Genomic DNA, 21,129 nt, shown 5'->3' with positions numbered 1-21,129 from the left:
TTTTTAAGGAAACCTTTAATCTCTCCAAGGGATGAATAGGCCCTGGCACATCTTTACATGTACCATGTGAAGCCATAGTTAGCGTGGACTCTCTCCTCATTGGTTCGTAGACTGTACAGCTCACCCAAGGTTGGAGGCACCCATCGGGTGGTATGGAACACAGACTCACCCACCTGAAGAGAAAGAGCCATTATTGTGAGTTCCACACCTCCATGGAGGAAGACCAGCCCCCAGCAAGGGCTGCTCACATTTGAGTCTGTGCCCACCAAACTCAGGGGAATGTTAGCAGCTTGCGGCCCCAGGGGACACCAACTAGTAAATCTATGACCCTCAGCCTCCTCCCCAGCCCTCAGCCCCTAATTTCTTTGCCCCTCTTCTCTTTTATAGCTGTTAAAGAAAAAGAGCAAATCGGGTTGGGAATCCTGAGACCCAGTCTCAACACCTCCACAAAAACTGCAGTGTGATCCTGGGCCACTCCTTTCTGAGTTTCCTCTTCTGTAAAATAATATTAACAGAACAGAGTGCCAGGATGGGAGGGCCTTTAGCACCCAGAATGTCAGACCTGGGAGGGAGTTTAGAAATCTTTTTTAATCCCACTGTTCTGTAAAAAGACACTTGGAGTCCACAAAGAATAAAGTATTTGTACAAGATCACAATGTTCAATTAGGATCCCGCTTCTAGATCCTCCCTTCTCTATTAAAGAAGCCACCAACCTTCCAGCCAGGAACATCTTTCATGATTATAGCCTCCTCCTCCAGGTTCTGTCTCAACATACGCAGCTTCCTTCAGATAAACATATAACAGTTAGAAGCCCCACACTAACACCATATTGCTGATCCTTTAAAATGATCTGTGTGGGAAAGAGGGGAGGAATTGGTAGAGAAAAGGGTGTCTAAAGCTTGTCTTGCTATCTGTTTCCTGTGGGAAACTTTTATTTCCTGAGGTAGGCAAGTGGAATCTGAATCCCTGTTCTCTGAAGTCCAGAAATTCAGAAAGAATTTACTTTTGTATTTCCCAGCCCTGTTCCCTTTCTGTGGCTACATCCACACAAGAGAGAGAAAACAAAGCCAGTAAAATGTGGGAGTCTCATGCTAATTGAAATAAAAATCTCATAACTGGTTGGACAAATGGAATCAAAGGGAAAACAGATTCATTCCAAGAGAGTAACAACAGAAAAGGCCCAATGTCAAGCCCACTCCTTATAATAGCCACCACACATTGGATCTTGGGTCAGAATCCTCCCACATTCGTGAAGAGACCCCCTTCACTATCCTCCCAGTCCCGGGGGTTCCTCCTACCGCCAGCTCCAAGGGATTCCTACCTTCGATCCTCCTCTGCCTGCAACAGTGGCATCAATGCAATCCGGGCTTCCAGGTCTTCAATCAGCCAACGTCTGGAGCAAACACAGACAGTTAGGTGCTAAGGGTTGCCACATAGGCTCAGGGAAGGCCTAAATCCTGATAGCCAAAGCTAGGTTGGAACAGACACCCCACCCAGCCACACCCCTCATTACCCAGCCCTTCTCCCAAGCCACTGAAGAGGAAGTGATGTCACTTAGCCCTGCTAACCAGGAAAGGATCTGGAAGCCCATAACAGCAAATCTGGGGGAAGAGCGGGGAGGACTAATTCCAAGAGGCTGCATAATGATGAAGTCAAAACAGATGATCGATGACATCCCTTCCAACTCTGCAGATCCCTTTCATTTTGTCCCCAGAGACAAGTGAGCTCTCTCCTCCTCTCCCCATTTCCCATTTTCACTAATCTCTTCAAATGCGAATTCTTTGAGTGCTGAGGCTCAACAATACTAAATGCTCACGTTATCCTGGAGAGCACACTCCATGCAAAGCACTCATGGTCCTGTTGTGGAGAGGGTTCCAGGCCCAGCGCAGCCCATCAGTTATATAAGTGGGACAGACACCAAGATTCAGAGACAGACTTAGTCTATACATCAGCAATAAACACTCAAATGATATAAACAGGTAGTTTTTCAGAGGAAGAATTCCAAGTTATTTCTCAATAGCCATATGAAAATGTCCTATATTAAGGAAATTAAAGAAATTCAACTCACATCTGGGATTTGTAAAGTTACCCAAAAAAGGGGGGGAGGGGGTAGGCCGAGGAACAGAGGAAGGGAAAAGGAAAAGGGAAAGGGAAGGGGAAGTAAAAAGAAAGGAAAGAAAATACTGGAGGCACTGTGGGGGAAAAAATTGTTGATGGAGCTGATCAGACATTCCAAAAAGAAATTTGGAACAAGGCCCAAAAAGCTATTTAATTGCACATAGCCTTGACCCAGCAATACTAATAGTAGGTCTATTTGACAAAAAAATCAAAGAAATAGGAAAAGGACCCATATATACAGAATAGGTGGCAGAGTGAATAGAGCGCCAGGCCTGGACAAAAAAGGACTACGTTCACATTTGGCCTCAGACACTTTACTAGTTGTGTGATCCAGGACAAATCATTTCACCTCTGCTTGCCCTAGTGTCCAGATTTGTAAAATGAGGATAATAGCACCACTGAGAGATAATAATTGCAAAGCACTTACTTTTGGCACAGTGATATCACTATTAGGCATATAACTCAAGGAGACTCAAAACGTAGGAAAAATATCTATAGCAAATACAGTAAAATTCAAAAATGAATTGTATGAATTTTTTGTCATTACACTCCCTATGTTTTCAATGTTCTCTGTCCCCTTCACTTCTTTAACTAAAGAGGAGGAAAAACAAGTTCAATAAAACTAATGTATCAAAAAATTCTGCCCTCATTTGCAGATTCCATATACATGGAACTATTCTACAAATGATGCAAGAGAAGTAACTTTTCATGTATCTTCTTTAAAACCAAACTTTGTTCTTTCTACTTTACAATATTTAGTTCCAACTAATTTGTGGTAGTTCTACTGACCTTATTTGATTCCACTGTGTACACTGTTTTCTTGACTGCTAACTTCATTTTGCATAAATTCATCTAAGATTATCCATGCCCCTCCATATTCATCATATCCACATTTCTTAATAATTCATTACATTAACATACCACAATTTTGTTTAGCCATTCTCCAATCAAAGGGCCTCTCCCTTGTTTCCAGTTCTTTGCTCCCATTGAAAGTGCTGCTATATAAATATTTTGGTATTTATGTAGCCTCTCTTTTTGTTAATGACCTTCTTAGGAAATATCTAGCAGTGAAATTTCTGGGTCAAAAGAACATGGGACATTTTAGACACTTTATTCACTTAATTTCAAATGGCTTTCCAAAAAAGAAATCAGTTCCACCAAAATGCATTAGAGCTGGGCTCAGTGTAGCTTCCACCCTGGAAACAAAATCCTATCTTAACAAAGAATTAAAAGCCAAGTAATAGGATAGGAAAATGAGCAGACAACAGAAAAAGTTTCTGACCATAGAAAGTTACTATGGTGACAAGGAAGATCAAAACACACACTCAGAAGAAGAAAAGTCAAAGCTCCTATATCCAAAGCCTCCAAGAAAAATAAGACTTGGTCTCATTCAAAAGGATTCTGAAAAGCAAATAAGAGATACAGGGGAAAAATTAGGAAAAGAATTGAGAGTAGTGCAAATGGAAATACAAAAAGATAATGAGAAGAATGCCTTAAAAAGGAAAATTGGCCAAATGGGAAAGGAGATACAAAAGCTCACTGAGGAAAATAATTCCTTTAAAATTAGAATTAAGCAAATGGAAGCTAATGACTTAGGAAAAAATCAAGATACAATAAAGCAAAACAAAAAAAAAGAAAAAATAGAAAATAATGTGAAATATCTCACTGGAAAAACATGTAACCTGGAAAATACATACAGGAGAAATAATTTTCAAATTATTGGTCTATCTGAAAATTATGATAAAAAAAAAAGAGCCTAGAAATCATCCTTTCAAGAAATTATCAAAGAAAATGTAGAAATATGTTTAGAAGAATTACACATGTTTAACCTATATTGGATCACTTGCTGTCGAGGGAAGGACAAAAATATGGAACATAAGATTTTGTAAGGGTGAATACTGAAAATTTATTTTTGCATTTTTTGAAAAATAAAAAGCAATTATTATAAAAATAAATTTTAAAAATTATAGACTGGGGGGGGAGGGGGGAAGGAGAGAGAAGCATTTATCAAAGAAAACTGTCCTGATATTCTACAACCAGAGGGCAAAAAAGAAATTGATAGAGATCACCTCCTGAAAGAAATTCCAAAGTGAAAACTCCCAATAATATCAATAGTCGAATTCTGGAACTCCCAGGTCAAGGACAGGATAGTCAGGGTAATACAAAATTTAGCAGCTTCTATATTAAAGGACTAGAGGGCTTAGAATATGATATTTAAAAGAGCAATAGAGCTAGAATCACAATCAAGAACCATCTACCCAGCAAAAGTGAGCATACTCCTTCAGGGGAAAAGGTAGAAATTCAATGAAATAGAGGATTTCCAAGCATTCATAATTAAAAGACCAGAGCTGAATGGAAATTTTGGTTTTCAAATACAGGATTCCGGAGAAGCATAAGGAGGTAAACAGGAAATTGATATCAAAAGAGACTTAATGAGGTTTATCTGTGTACATTCCTACATGGAAAGACACTTATAACTCCTTTGAACTTCCTCATTATGATGACAGAAGTATACCTAAAAAGAGGACCCAGATATGCATTGAATATGAAGGGATAATATCTAAGAAAAATGAAATTAAAAGGCGAGAGAAAAATGTACCAGAAGAAAGGGAAAAGGAGAGGTGGAATGGTGTAAATTACTTAATATAAAAAGAAGCGAGAAAAAGCTTTTACAGTGGAGGGGAGGAGAGGGAGAAGAAGGTAAGAAAGGGAACTTCCCACTTGTCAGAAGTGACTGAAAAAGTAAATAACATACATATTCAATATGGGTACAGAAATCTACCTTAGGGACAGTCAGATGGCACAGTGGAAAAGAGGCCCTGAAGTCTGAAGGACCCGAGTTCAAATCCAGCCTCAGATACTTACTAGATGTATGACCCTGGGCAAGTCATAACTCCAATTACCTTGTAAAAAAAGAAAGAAAAGAAATCTATCTTACCCTACAGGAAAGTTAGAAGGGAATAGGATTAATGAAAGAGGGAAGGTGATAAAAGAAAGGGCATACTGGGGGAAAAAGGGAGTGGTCAGTAACAAAACACTGGGACAGGGTGAAAGAAGAAAGAAAATAAATGGGGGGAAATACAATTAACAATGGCAATTGTAAAAAGAATTTTAAATCTAGTTTCTCTGATAAGGTCTCATTTCTCAAACAATAGAGAGAAACTGAGTCAAATTTATTAAAATAATAATAATAATAAAAGCCATGCCCCAATTGATGAATGATCAAAAGATATGACTTATGACTAAAGGCTATAAATTCATGCATATGCTTTGACCTAACAATGCCACTATTAGGTATGAATACCAAAAGAGATTTTAAAAGGGGAGAGGAGGAAGAAAAAGGACGTGTATGTACAAAAATATTTATATCAGTTCTTTTCTCAGGGCAAAAAATAGAAAATTGAGGGGAATGCCCATCAACTGGAGAATGGTTGACTAAATTGTGGTATATGATTATGATGGAATGTTATTGTAATGTTATTGTTCTATGGGAAATGAACTCAAGCAAAGTGAAATGTACAATTTCAAAGTAATGACAATGTTCTAGGATGATTTTGCTATTCTCAGCAGTACAATGATCACAACTACTCTGAAAAATCCTATCCATACTCAGAGAAAGAACTGTTTGTATCTGAAGACAGAATGAAGTACACTTTCTCTCTATTTTACCTTATTTTTCTTGAGTTTTTTTTTTTTTTTTGGAGGGTTTTTTAGGATGAGAGATCTATCTTTTCTTTCACAACGTGACTTTTGTGGAAATGTTTTACATAACTTTACATGTGATTTCTTAATTATGGGGGCTAGAAGTGGGGATAAGGGAAAGAATCTAGAATTCAACTATCTTAGATATATGCAGCAGGCAGATAATGGTCTAAATACAGAATTACATAGGAAAAAGAAAACTCATTAATTTGTAAAATTTCATGTTGCTTTCAATAACCCCAAGCTTCTTATTAAAAAGAAAAACACATTTTTAATACCAATATTTTTCTGATGATGACTATAAATCACAGAAAACAATAATCTCCCCTATATCTTCCCTTTCAAAAAAATAAATAAATAAATAAAAAATAAATGTCCTCCTTTCTAAAAAACAAAGTACAATCAAACAAAACATATCCACATTTTGGCCTTGTCAGAAAATGAATGTGTTATTGTAATTCTGATTTTAATAGTTCTATCTTAAAAAGTTAGGAGTCAGTTAGTATGAGATTCATCATATGGTTAATCATTGCAATGATTGTAAAGTATTCCTTTACAATGTTTTAGGTAATGTAAAACTTTTTTCTAGTTCTACTTATTTACTCTATACAAGTTTTCTCAGGTTTTCTCATTCCTTTCACAGTCTCTTATAGAACAATCACATTTCATTACATATATCATAATTTGTTCAGCTGATCCCCAATTGAGAAACTCCCTCTGCTTCAGTTTGTTACAACAAAAATGCTAATATAAACATTTTATACATCTGAATAATTTGTTTTTGATTTCTCTGAATTACAAGCCTAAGAGTGAACTGGATTAAAAGATATGAATTCAAATTGGAGTTCCAAATTGGGAAGTTACTATTTCAAGAGTCTATGAAAACCCAGCAAATGTAATGGTAAAAGGTTCACTTCAGACCTTTTTAACAATGAGCAGAGTATCCTGATCAGAGGCAATGGCACAACGATGCCCAAAGAGAGAATACATTCTGTAAGAACTCTGATCTTGGCTGTCATGGTAGCTGACTTGAATGATACTGAAATATCATATCCAAAATAACTACGACTGAACCAGTAGTCAATGCTATTACAACTACCTTTTATCTCCCTGCTCTAGCCACCCTTGGTTGTATATTTGTGTACATTCTTTCTTGATTTTAGGTTAATGAGTATGGAGAAAGAATATGTTAAGTGACTTGCTCAAACATACAAGTGACTTATCTGAAACATTATTTGAACTCAGATAGATGAATCTTCCTGATTTCAGACTCATTGTGCCCATATTGATTTCTGCTATATTATCTCAATAAACAATGTTTTGATGTTTAAAAAAAAGTATGAACAGTCACAAGGACAAATCTCTTGGGGGAAGAAACCCAATATAATGTATTTGCCCATTACAGGCAGGTTGAAAACCATCTGGGATCTTGTCACATTGATCTTTCAAAGGCAAACCCTATGACTGGCATGAGGAGTGTCACTGAACAGAAGCAGCTGTCCTTAGTTACAGGGATCACATGCACAGGACCAGTAATAATACCTCTGACAATTACTATGTAACACAAAACAGCATCACAGCTCCTATGTGCAGATTAATGATGACTCTGGTCCTCAATCTTTAACTATCCCACAGGACATTAGCTTATCAGAAGGTTTGTGATTACCTCCAATGAGCAACAAACAGCATGTCCTTTGAACATTGGTGGGCCATGGAAGACATCGGCAAAATTCTATTAGTCCTGACCTTAAAGATGCAGTCCTATTCTCTCCAGACCCTATAAAGCTCAAGTCAGTGGTCATTCAGTGGTCATTCCCCATAAATCAGTATAAAGATCAGATCAGTCTCATCCTCAAGGTACAAGTCAGCCATTTGGTCCATTGGGAGGAACTGCCATACTTCAATGTGTTCCTCACTGTTGGATTAATGAATAATAAGTTCCAGTTGTACATGCTTCTCTCATAACAGGAGGAGCTATTGGCAAATCAGGCAAAATGGCATTTCTCAATAGCCTAATTTTTATAGACCCGGGCCTACTAGACTAGCAAAGAAGGCAGAGCATCACAGGAATGGGACAAGAGATCTAAGCCCATTATGACAAAGTAATAATCTATTTATGAACAACCCAAGGAACATGACACAGAACATGCCATTTCCATTTAAAAACAGACCCTCTTATTAAAGGGACCATCTTGCACCACTCATAATGGGCAATGGGTAATTCTAAATGATGGGTGGTGATATGGCCCCACATTATCCATTATTCAATCAACAGCAACTAGGAATTCCCTCAGAAGTCTTGGTTCTCCAGACCAATTAACTCCCAAAAGTCAGCCTCTGGACTCTTAAAGGAAAACAAACTCTGCATTCAATGTAAAGTAAATACCATTCCTCCACAGACATCTGTACTCAAGGATTTTTGATCACACAACTTCCAGAGCATGCTGTATAAGCACTGCAGGCAAAGGAAGATGGGGACCATACCTTCTCTGTCGGTTCCACTTCATCACACCCCAGTGGCCAAACAACAGCGTCCCAATGCCGATGGCAAACATGCTATATCCTGGAAGGGAAAAGAGAGCAAGGAGAGGCATGGAACAGATGCTGGTCTTCATATGAGAGCCCAAGGCAGGCAGGCAGGTGTTTCTGTTGACATGCCTTTGGCTCATAAAGGAAGATGTCTTAGAATCAAGTATCATGACACATGAGCGCTTAGAACATATAAAATAATGATCTATTAGTATACAAGGGCCTTAGAATAGAAAATACACACATATCAGAGAGAAACAAGACCTTAGTGTAGAAGGGTCCTTAGAACATACAAAATAATATCAGAGGAGGACAAGATCTATTAGTAGAGAAGGACCTTAGAACATAAAATACATATCAGAGAGAAACAAGACCTTAATATAGAAAGGCTCTTAGAAAATCACAAAATAAATGTTAGAGGGGGACAACTTCTTAATTTTAAAATGATAATTGACACTTTAAGGATACAAAATGATTTCAACACATTTCTCTCTCATTTGATTCTCATAAATCTCAATATGGATAGTGATTTTTTTTTTTGGACTAGTATTCTTATGTGTAGAAAACTCCCAGCATATAAATTCCCTCCACTGAAGCAAATCAGCAATTCATCTGTATTTTAAAATGCCTGAAACTCTTTTAAGAAGCTGAGTAACTTGCCCTATTCATATGAAAACTGTTAGAATTTGTCAGGGGCAAGACAGGAACCCAGGTCTTGTTGATGCACCCATGCATCCTTAGTCTTACATGAAGCAAATTGTGTCTGCACCTTTGTATTGAACTAGATAGGTGGGCAAAATAGACACTCCCTCAAAAAAAAAAAAAAGTCAGAAAGAGTTGAATTCAGCTCTGGTCTCAAATACACTGTAGCCTTTCTGGTCAAATCACTTAACCTGTCTGCCTCAGTTTTCCCAACTCTAAAATGGGGGTAATAATCTGGGGCAGATATGCCCCAGAGGGTTGTTGTGAGGATCAAATGAGGTAATATTTGTAAAGTATCTGGGGCACACAAAAGGCACTCCACAATGTTAGCTATTATATCATCTTCATCACATTTATCATCAGCTATCTTCCAGCCCTGGAATGCACTCCCACCTCCCCTTCCACCTCTTAGAATCTTCCCTTTCCTTCAAAACTCTGCTCAAGGAACACCTACATGAAGCTTTTCCAGTTCTCACTTAGCTGCTAGCGCCCTCCAACCAAATATTTACCCTGAAATTATATCACATAAATTTATTTATATACATTGTCTCCTCCAACAAACTCTAGGGGTTTTAGGAGCAAGAGTGTTTTGTTTTTGTTTTTGTTTTAGCCTTGGCAAGCCCAGTGCCTAGCAGCACCAAACTTGGAAACTGAGACAAACACTTAATAAATGAGTCAGATTTGTCATTGGTTGCTTATTTAGTCAGTCTCACTCCTGGGTCAATACAATACTGATCAGAATGGGACCTTTCATTAGCTCTGTTTTATTAAACTGGGCCAAATCAGTGGCCCGGCAGCTCTCTCCTCCTAGGGTGTCCTCATTGCCTCTTGTCTTATCACAGACACCCAACTCCGGACACCTCAATAATGGAACCACAACCTCAGTTTCAGGCTCCCCAAGACAGGGGACCAACATGCTTCACTACTCCCAACAATAAATGTATGTGGACTAATTGGTCCCTATTTAATGGATGAGGAAATCGGTTGAGGGATAGAGGAAGGGAAGCTGAGCCTTCTTGGGGAAGGACAAGATAAGAACAAATGAATCGAAACAGCTCAACATATCTTTAAATTAATATCAACCATTAATAACCTAATAACTTTGGCTTCAGTCATTCAAACAGATCTGATACCAAGTTGTATTAGATGCTTAAGCATATCTCTTGATCCTGTTCAGAAGAGCACAGGCCACTTAACAAAAACTTTGCTCAAAGAATTGGAAATTGAGGGGACACCCATCAATTAGGAAAGGGCTGAACAAACTGTGGTGTATATATGCTTATGATGGAATACTATTGTGCTATAAGAATTCTGATGGATGTGAGAACATTCAGAAAAACTTGGACAGACTTTTACGAGCTGCTGCAAAGCAAAATGTATTGTGTATAAAACAACAGCAATATTGTAAGATTGACCCTAAATGACTTAGCTATTCCTCAGCAATACAATGATCAAGACATTTCTGAAGGATTTAAGATGAAAAATGCTATACATACCCAAAGAACTGATGTGTCTGAATGCAGACTGAAGCATACTTTACTTTTTTACTTTATTTTTCTTGACATTTGGAGGGGTTTTTTTGGTCTGTATTTTCTCACAACATGACTAATATGAAAATGTTTTACATGACTCCACATATATAATCTATATCTAATTGCTTGTCTAGATAGGGGGAAAAGGGGAAAGCAGAAGATATGGAACTTTAAAAGTTCCAAAAACTAAAATGTTAAAAAAAATTTTTACATATAATGCAGGGAAAAGAAAATACTAAATAAACTTAATTAAAAAAAAAAACCTTTGCTGAAAGCTAGGTATATATTACATTCATAAGGTTCCCCTCTCTCACCTATCTAGTAAATTCATCAAAAAGAAAAGCAAGTTGGGGTTATTTGGTTACTCTTGTTGTTTTACTTGCTTCCCAATTCTTTCTTTTTAAAAAAGAAGCTTGGCTGGTAACTTTTGATTTTTACATTATAATTGTCTCCAAACAAACCTTCTACATTAAAAAGCCTTTCTTTGTAACAAAATAAACAGAGCAAACATTAGGACTTATTGCTGACTTTTTAGCGAACACCATTTACTATTCTAAATAGTTAACTCACTCCTTGAATAAGCTATTCTAGAATTCTGGCAGGAAAAGAGATCAACTTCATTGAGTTCTATAGGATAAAGAGCCCACATTTCTTCTGGCTGCCCATCTCTAGTGTCTTGGGCTTGCTTTCTCTCCTATTTCCACAAATTCTCCAGTAGCACTTCAGCAATCATACATGCGTACATACATACCATATGTATCACTGTCTGGTGACATTAATTCATTAAGAACAGCCTGGTTGTTCTCCTACCACACAACTTATTTTGGGCTTCAAATCCATAAGATATTTAGGAGTTATGCTTCCTAGTCCATAAATCACTCTTCTTCTTATAGAAGTCTGATAAGTCAGTCTTATTTCCATAATTCCATTTTTAAAGGCTTTGTTTTTGGCCTTAGTGCTCCTGACATTCTTAGGATTGTGTACTATTATAATCATCCCAATTAAGTGATGTCAAACTCAAATAGATTCCCTCTTCAGGTCACAAATTGACTTTTAAAAAAAAACACAAATTAACATCATCTATGTTATATATATATATATATACACACACACACACATATATATATACATATATATATATATTATTATTATTATTTTAAAAAACATTCTCAATCATTGGATTCCCTGATATGTGAAGCAATGGACAATAGATTGGTTTTGGACTATCTCTTGGCTGGCGTATATGTGACTGCTGTTTACATACTCTCCTTCTAGGACTTCTGGCAATCTTTTATAGCACCATGTTGATTTATATTGTTTGTTATACTGTTACTTGCGTGTACAATTCATGTTTGTTACACCACATCAAGCCTGCACTGACTGTGGGGAGAGTCATCACTAATAGCCTCTGTGTTATTGCTATGTACTTGTGTAATAGCTCCCATGCTGATGGGTTTGTGCATAATAAGACCCTTCAGCCCAGAAATCCGCTAGCAACCCCCACTTCCCTTTGGTGCTTTTCATCTCCCTTCCTGAGATGTCAGAGAGGGCGTGATCACCTCCCCTTGGGGGCTCTGACCTCCCTGAGGAGTCAGGGATGGCATGACCACCTGTGTTCTAAAACAAAAGAAAGCGGGAGATGTAATGGGCTGAGGCTTGAGTTGATGCACTGAGGTCCCAAGCACGTGAGGCTAAATAGTAATTGGACCATACTTTATTAATATATATGCTTAAAGAAAGAATGGCCCCGCCCACTCTTTGTGCAAGTCCTGATGTGTTGTATAGGAAATGATGTTTTTGGTGGGTGGAGGCAAGGGAGTGGAAAGGGAAGCGGAAGGAGAGACTCTGCTGGCTGGCATCTTGACACAGCTGTTCGCATTGCTATTGCGAGGGCCCTTCATCTACAATCCCCCTCTGCTAGCTGGCTTCCTGTCGCAGCTGCCCATATTGCTATCGCAATCCTTTTTCACCTCTTCACTTCAATAAAGACTGAAGATTTCTCCCTTAACCTGAATTCCAGACTCCAGCTGATTTTAAATACGTGGTCATCACACTTAATTATATTTTAATCCGAAGTCAAGCTATCCTTGAGAGTTTTGTGCCTGACAACTGTATTAAGCATCCTATCCTTGTTTTCCTCCTTCTCTAAATTTTTCAATCATGTAAATTATTTGTTGAGTATCATCTACCCACACCACTTCGTCTTTTTTAAAATAACTTTTTATTTTCAAAATATATGCAAAGATAGTTTTCAATATTCCCCCGTGTAAAACCTTGTGTCCCAAAATTTTTCTCCTTCCCTTCCCCCATCTCCTCCCCTAAACAGCAAGTAATCCAATATATGTTAAACATGTGCAATTCTTCTATACATATTTCCACACTCATCATACTGTATAAGAAAAATCAACTCAAAAAGGAAAAAAATGAGAAAAGAAAACAAAAAGCAAACAACAAAAAAAGGTGAAAAAATTATATTGTGATCCACATTCAGTTTTTTCTCTGAATGCAGATGGCTCCCTCTATCACACAAGTCTGTTGGAATTGGCCTACATCACCTCACATCCATCAGGATTGATCATCACATAATCTTGTTGCTATGTACAATGTTTTCCTGGTTCTACTCACTTCACTTAGCATAAGTTCACCTAAGTCTCTCCAGGCACTTCTGAAATATCCTGCTGATCTTTTTTTATAGAACAATAATATTCCATAACATTCATATACCGTAACTTATCAGCCATTCCCCAGCTGATGGGCACCGCACTCAAGTTTCCAGGTCCTTGCCACTACAAAAAGGGCTGCTACAAACATTTTTGCACATATGTATCCTTCCCCCCCCCCCCCCCACCTTTTTAAGATCTCTTTGGGATACAGGCCCAGTAGAGACACTGTTAAATCAAAGTTAGATAGCCCTTTGGGCATAGTTCCAAATTGCTCTCCCGAACGATTGGATCAGATCACAACTCCACCAATAATGTATCAGTGTCCCCGTTTTCCCACATTCTCTCCAACATTTACCATTATCTTTTCTTGTCATCTTAGCCAATGTAAGAAGTATGTAGAGGTATTTCAGAGTTGTCTTAATTTGCATTTCTCTAATCAACAGTGATTTAGAGCATTTTTTTCATATAATCAGAAATGGTTTTAATTTCCTCATCTGAAAATTGTTCATATCCTCTGATTATTTTGGGGGAAATCCAGGAGCCAGAGGAAGGAGAAGTCCTCTGATAAATGAGGCCTTTATCAGAACCCTTAAATCAGAAAAATGTAACAACTTTTTCTTAGTTTTCTGCTTCCCTTCTAATCCTGTCTGCATTTCATACTACCTTCATCTTGTCCACAATGACAACACAGAGAAAGACTGCCTAATGCTTTGCTGAAAGAATCTATACACACATCTCTTTCAAAATTGACCTCCAGGGAGACTCCAAGGTCAAACAGCAGTAGATGTGGCAGGGGATTCAGTCACAAAGGCGTGACTTAGAATCCCCTTTGATACATCCTGGCTGCCTTGGAGAACTTTGGAGATGTCAGTTCATTTTCCACAGTCTCTTCCTCAGTATAGTGAGGAAAATAACAGCAAAAACATCGATAGCAATATTATGGAGATCGAAAGAGATAATGGTCATTTTTTAAAAGACAAAAAAAAAAAATGTTCCCCAAAAATGTCATTCTTTTCTTCCTTATAGGTATTGTTTGTTTCTGACCTAACTTCTTTATTTTCATCCCTCTTGGCTTGTAAAGTTTATATGCCACAGAATCCTAGCTATCTTTTCTGTGAAATCTTTAAAAACCTATTCATCTCAAACTTAGGATATGAATCAGACTATATTTAGTTTTTTCTGTTTCTAACACACATTCTTATTTGGAATAGTGACTTCCTATATTAAAGCCTCCACCATATTTCTACTTCAGCAACTAATTCCTCTTTATTGGTCAGAACTGAGTCCAGAAAAGCGGCTTACCTATTGTTTTATCTACCTTTTGAAGAATAAAAATTATCATTTAGAGAAGTTAGCAATTCATCAGCAGCCCTGCTTCTGGCGGAAAGAGCTTCAACAGATATATTTGAAGCTATTCCATCCTATCTCACAGGCTAAAATCTTTCTCTATTTCCTCCTGTTCAAGAAGTATGTTGTCCATTACCCTGACAATATCACCATTTCTCTTTCTACTGATTCTTGCTGGAAAGGCTCTCTACCAAACTTCTCCTCTCCTCTGGCTCCTGGATTTCCCCAAAAATATAACTTTTTTAATATGTGACTCCTACCCCCTGAATCCTTTTAAAATGTATCCTGCTCAGGCCAGGTGATCATTATATACTTTAACCACAATACTATATGATGACCAATTTTGATGGACCTGGCCATCCTCAGCAATGAGATGAACCAAATCAGTTCCAATGGAGCAGTAATGAACTGAACCAGCTATGCCCAGCAAAAGAACTCTGGGAGATAACTAAGAACCATTACATTGAATTCCCAATCCCTATATTTTTGCCTGCCAACATTTTGGATTTCCTTCACAGGCTAATTGTACAATATTTCAGAGCCCAATTCTTTTTGTACAGCAAAATAATGGTTTGATCATGTATATTTGTTGTGTATCTAATTTATACTTTAATATATTTAACATCTACTGGTCATTCTGCCATCTAGGGGAGGGGGTGGGGGGAAGGAGGGAAAAATTGGAACAAAAGGTTTGGCAATTGTCAATGCTGCAAAATTACCCATACATATAATTTTTGTAAATAAAAGGCTATTAAAAAAATTTTTTTTAATTCCATTTAAAAAAAATGTATCCTGCTCTTTCTCAACGAGACATCTCCTTCCAAATCCAAATTTATGCTACGAGTTTCATTCACTACATCTAACAAACATTTTGTCAACCACCTAAGTGCAGGGCGGCAAAGTGGATGAAGGACCGGGCCTTAGTTCAGGAAGACATCTCCCCGAGTCCAAATCTAGTACTGCAGAAGCATCAGACATAACTGGAAATGACTTAATGAAAACTAAGCACAGATAATTGGCAATACATGGAGAAACATAAAACCAGAAGTCCCTTGTTTTTGAAGAGCTTGTATTCCATCAAGTTAAGCATGTTCTTATTGTCCTTCAGTCACTTTCTTGGCAGATAACTGGAGCGGTTTGTCATTTCCTTCCCCAGTTCATTTGACAAATGAAGAACTTGAAGCAAACAAGGTAAGTAACCTGCCCAGGGTCACACTTGTATGCAGACTCCCGCAGCAAGCTGCACTACAGCACCCCTCTAGCCATCCACAAAAGCAAATACAAAGTAGCTAACAGTAGCTAACAAGGCATACAAAGTAATTTCAGGGAACAGAGGTGGAGTGGGGGCATAGCAGGAAAGTCCTCCTGTGGCAGGAGGTGGCCCTTGAGCTGCGTTTTGAAGGGGGGAGACGAGATATTCTAAGAGTAAAATTGAATTATTATTATTAAGCACCCACTATGAGGAAAGCTCTTTGCTAAGTCTGGGGGGGAGGAGGGGAAGGGGAAGAGGACGGGAGAGGGGTACAGTGTACTCCAAATGCACTGCTTCTTACCCTAAACTCCACAAGTGTCACTTGTAGTTGGGGAAATAAACACTAACATAGCATCTATTATGTGCTAAGAAGTATGCTAAGTACTTGTTACAAGAGTCTTTCATCTGATCCTCACAAAAATCCTGTGAAACAGGCTATCCATATATTACAACTGAAACAACCACAGGAGTATGAGACCAGTCCAACCTTAACACAACAGTAAATGTCTGTCCCTTCCCCACTGTTATCACGCACCTGGCTGGTGCACACAGGCCCTTTAAAAAACAGTGTCGAATTACAAAATGTAGGAGTCAGGAAATGATGATTTGTGATCATTGAGTATTTGATCTGCACCCCTATTTTACATACATATATATCTGGGGTCATGTGAAAATTTGGAGGGGAGAAAAGGAGTGGAAAAAACTTTAAAAGTCCTACTTTATTAAACACAACTGTATCTGTTTTAATTATCTTCAAAAGGTATTTAGATTATATGGATCTCTAAAGTCCTCCTTTCTAGCTCTGTCTATGAATATCTTCAGGCACATACCTTACTCTCAAGAACTTCATATCTCTTTTATTAAGGTCGGAGATCTATTTTTCTTTTACAACTTTACATTTATGCAAATGTTTTATATAACTTCATATGTGGTTTCTTAATTGTGGATAAGGTAAAGGGAGAGAAGCTAAAAATTTTTTAAAATAAATGAAAAAAGTTTTGTTTTCAATGTAACTGGGGGAAAATATTAAAAACAATTTTAAAAAAAAATTTTTTAAAAGAATCTTTTTATCTGTCTTCACTTTCAAAATCAAAATAACTCGAAATAGCTCTACTTCTCACTTCCAGTTTCACATCACAAAACTGCTTAATGGACTTTTTTGAAGTGGATATTTTACAGGCATCAATAAAGCTACAAAGAGAACTCATTCCCTTTTGCCTAATCATACCTTCTGCCTAAACTTACATATTACTATGCAGGTATCATCACTGTTTCAATCATACAAGCTTGAAACTTAAATGTCATCCTTGACTCTGCACTTATTCTATCTGGCCAGTCAGCTGCCAATCCTTGTCATTTCTTTCTCCATAACATCTCTCACATAAGTCTCCTCTCTCTACTCATAGTTACCCATCAAAATTCAAGTCCTTCATCACTTTTCATCTAGATTATTGCATTAACTTCCTTCTTTATTGGTCTCTTTCCCCAAGTCTCTCTGCATCTCAATCCATCCTACACACAGCTACCAAAATGATTTTCCTCAAATTCAAGTCTGACCAGGACATACAACCCTGTCTTAACACAACACAACATAACACGATCTCTATTTCTTTATTTCTTTCTCTCTTTCCCTTCCCTTCCCTCTCTCATAATCAGAACTTATCTTACCTTTCTTAAACATTAAACACATTTGACTGTCCAGTCAAACTGGCCTAAGAAAAGACCACTACATTTGGCAATTACATCAATGGTAACTTTAGATTGATGTTTGGAATCGAGGACTAGAATGAAAAGTCATTGGGTGAGAGAGGAGAGGAAATAGAGGCACCTGGTTTGGATGGCTTAAGAACTAAAAGGTAAAGAAAAAACAAGATTATAGTTAATTGGTGTGACAGAATCTAGTGAAGATTTTCTAAGGATGGAGGAGACCTGGGCATAGGCATTAGGGAAGGAGTTTGAAGATAACAGTATTTAAAAAAAAAAAAAAAAAAAACTAGTTTGAAGATTACAGAGAGGAGGCTGACAAATGAGAAGGCAATTAGCTAGAGGGCTAAGGACAGGAACAAGGGCACCCAGGTAGAGATTAAGCCTTGGGAAGAGTAACCACCTCATTATCAGAGACTGGAAGAAAGAAAAGAAGAGGAGGGGGTGATATAAGGGGGCTTTAAGGAGTGGAGAAGAAGAGAAGAACTCCCAGCAAATGGCCTCAATTTGCCAAGTAAAGAAAGAGGTAAAGTCGTCATCTGAGAGAAGGTTTGGAAGGCCTGAGCAGAGAAGATTTGCTATCTCTTTAATGAGGACTGTGAGAGAATATCAATGAATAATAAAAAGGACTGTCCTCCCTCCAGTGAGGACTCAGTTGAAGTTAGCTAACAAATATGAGCACAGTTCCATGACTCCTCTAGTTCCATTCAGCAGCAAGTAAAAGGGAAGGGAGTAAATGATGAGAGGGGTTTGCTTTAGAATGACAAAGGGCCTAAAGATTGAGGTGAGCAGGGCAGAAAACTAGGAAGGTGGCTCTGAGTGGAAAAAAGAGAAACAGAGCTACTGGGCAGCACAGTGGATGGAACATTGATCAGGGGAATCAGAAAGACTTATCTCCATAAATTCAAACTAGCTGTTTCCCTGACCAAGTCACTAAGCTCTGTGTCCATCTGTGTCCCTCAGACCCTGAGCTACAAAATTAACTACAAAAGGAAATGGCAGACCACCTCAGTACCTTTGCAAGAAAAGCCCAAATGGGGTCACAAAGAGTGGGACACGACTGAAATGACTCAACAACTAAAAAGGAGAATGTGCACATAGTACGGAGATAAAATAAAAATTTGGCAAATGGTGAATATTCAAAGCAAGGAAAAATCAATGCCGATTCCAAGGTAGAGAGCACAGACAATTCGGATTAAATCGTTTAAAAAAAAAAAACTACAGGACATCCAGCTTATGTCCTGTCTAGATACACTCAAAAAAGAAACTAGGGCTTGGTGGATCTGGGTAACATGTGCATAGAGATAACTTACAAAGTCAAATTTACCTCCTTAGGTTAAGATCTCAATCTCACTGTGCTTGTCACTCATCCTTTTCGAGATTCAATATTTAGCTAATGTTCTTATTATATTGTATTATATGTATTTTCTCTTATGAATTACTGGTCTTTTCCACTGTTATGAACAACAATAGCATTTCTATAGTGCTTTAAAGTTTCAAATTCCTTTACTATCTCATTTTATTCTCACAATAGATGAGAGAACTGAGCCTGATTGATTAAGTCCTTGGCTAAAAGTTTACAGTTAAGGCTGAGATGGGATCTGAATCCAGGTCTTTTTTTTTCAGGTTCACTACCCCACCACTGCACCACCTGTTACTTATTTTGCCAACGATATTTCCTATAGTAGGTAACTAGCTAGGCAAGATCCACATGAGGTCATCTCGGATGACTAGTAGATACAGTGAAAGAAGAGATGCACTGCAGGATGCAGAGACTGGGTAATAATTCACAGGATTAGCTCTTCAATCGGGCATTATTGAGCGGCAGTGCCCTCCAGTGCAAAAAATTAAAAATTAAAAAAAAATTTAAAAGCAAAAGATTTAAATACAAAACAGTTATGTGACCTTGACTATGTAAATTACTCTATGTCTGTTTCCTCACTTCGTCAGTCAATTGACCAAATGACCTCTAAAGTACTTTTTCAAGTTTAAAGGTCTAATCATGGCCCTAAAATCTTCTTCCCATTTTCATTTCTGGTAAAAATACTTTTGTGAAAGACTCTAGGCAAACATATGTTTTTACTAGTTCTTAACTGTGAAACTCCAACCCTAGCCAAAAGCCCGATTTTAAAACCTGGGACTCATTCATTTCTGTGTTCGATGGGCCTCCTATCCTGACACCGTCATTCAATGCTCCAAGGTTTCTAGGTCTGTGAACTGAAGAACGGGTGGGGGGATTACGGTGGTCAGTGGCGGTAGTTCGACGTCTCTTTAGGGGAGGGCGAGCTTGGGGAGCTCGTGGTGTGCACAATTCGAGGCAAAGAACGACTCGAAATATACTCGCCCCCCCCCCCACAAGCCCCCAAACCCTCCGCCGCCTTTCTCCTCCCTTTTCCCCCGCAATTGGGACCACCCGGCCGTCACGGTTAATCTGCTAAGTGACCGGAATCCTCGAGCGGTTAAAAGAACGGGGCAACCGTCCCCAGGAGACCTGGAAGAAACCGATCGTGCCCCGCCTTCCCCACGAAACACTAACCCGATATTCCCCGACGGGGTAAGTTCCGCTTGTAATCGATGGGACCATAGCCCCCTGGCGGGGGCATGTCCTGTTTCACCTTGGATGCCGCCATGTTGCTGGCCCAAGGCTCTTCCGACACCAGAGGCCCTAAAACTAAAGGACCCGGATGTAGCGTCAAGTGGCGCGACCTCGCGCCGCCATCTAAAGCGTGGCGGAAGTTCTTAAAGGGGCGGGCGCTCCGTTTAGGCGAGGGGAAAATGAAATACGCACATGCATGAATGCATGCATACACGCATATACGCACGCACGTACTACGTACTACCTACATTCATACATACATACATACATACATACATACATACTCCGGCACTTCTCCAGAGTTCTCAGGAGGAAAAAGCTGGTCAGTAATAATAATATCTGGCATTCATCTAGCTTATTAAAGTTTGCAAAGAACTTTCATCCGATTTGGAAGCGGCTCTGTTAACTGGGTTAGGGATTATAAGTGATGGCCCAGAGCAGCCTAAGAGTTACGAGTAACAGGATTCTAGTCTCAAATTTGCACCATCGTTGACCATGTACAACCCTCCCACACACATACACAAAAAACTTCCCCTTAGTTTCCTCATCAGTAAAATAAGGGATAGTCTAGCTAGCTGGTCTTGCTAAGATTACGCTCCAGCTCTGAATCTGAAGGTCCGGCAGCTCCTGCCCCATCGCTTGCATCGTGCCTACTGAGGCCACCAGGGGGGGTTACCGCCTCAGAGTTGCCCTGCCTAGGGGTGCGGGTGAAGTGAGGAGGGATGACGATCCCCAACACCCCTCGGAGCCCAATTAACAGTGGGAACCAGCCTCACTTACGTCCAGCCAGGCTCCGGATCTGGGCGTCTCTCCATCCGTTACCCCAGCAGCATCTCTATCTCCCCAGGTGCGCTCCCTCCACCCACGTCACAAACCGGGCCCCGGCGTGCAGAGTCAGGAAACCTGCGGTAGCCTCTCTAAGGTCCGTGACGCCCCCAGTCACTTCACAAGGCGGAAATTGTTACCTGGGCGATAAAGGGCGGC

At 38.9% G+C, this 21,129-nt stretch overlaps 1 protein-coding gene across 1 annotated transcript; it reads right to left on the bottom strand.

Annotated features, from left to right (window-relative positions):
* NDUFA13 (NADH:ubiquinone oxidoreductase subunit A13) lies at positions 1-20,222 on the bottom strand. The gene is made up of 5 exons (XM_051972002.1): positions 20,086-20,222; positions 8,305-8,383; positions 1,322-1,393; positions 714-783; positions 1-173 (listed from the first exon to the last, which is right to left on the bottom strand). Exons 1-5 carry the CDS (start codon positions 20,177-20,179, stop codon positions 54-56), a joined length of 435 nt encoding a protein of 144 aa, XP_051827962.1. The 5' UTR covers positions 20,180-20,222; the 3' UTR covers positions 1-53.
* Positions 20,223-21,129: the final 907 nt, after the last annotated feature.

Source organism: Antechinus flavipes, chromosome 1 (assembly GCF_016432865.1).
Source record: "Antechinus flavipes isolate AdamAnt ecotype Samford, QLD, Australia chromosome 1, AdamAnt_v2, whole genome shotgun sequence".
NCBI classification, from domain to species: Eukaryota; Metazoa; Chordata; class Mammalia; order Dasyuromorphia; family Dasyuridae; genus Antechinus; species Antechinus flavipes.
This window is presented reverse-complemented; position numbering and strand designations above follow the sequence as displayed.

Coding starts and splice junctions, on each gene's coding strand:
- NDUFA13 (XM_051972002.1), bottom strand. CDS start 20,179: ATGGCGGCATCCAAGGTGAAACAGGACATGCCCCCGCCAGGGGGCTAT. Junction 1,394..8,304: donor AAGTGGAACCGACAGAGAAG/GTATGGTCCCCA, acceptor TGTTTGCTCCAG/ACGTTGGCTGATTGAAGACC. Junction 784..1,321: donor CAGGCAGAGGAGGATCGAAG/GTAGGAATCCCT, acceptor GTTTATCTGAAG/GAAGCTGCGTATGTTGAGAC.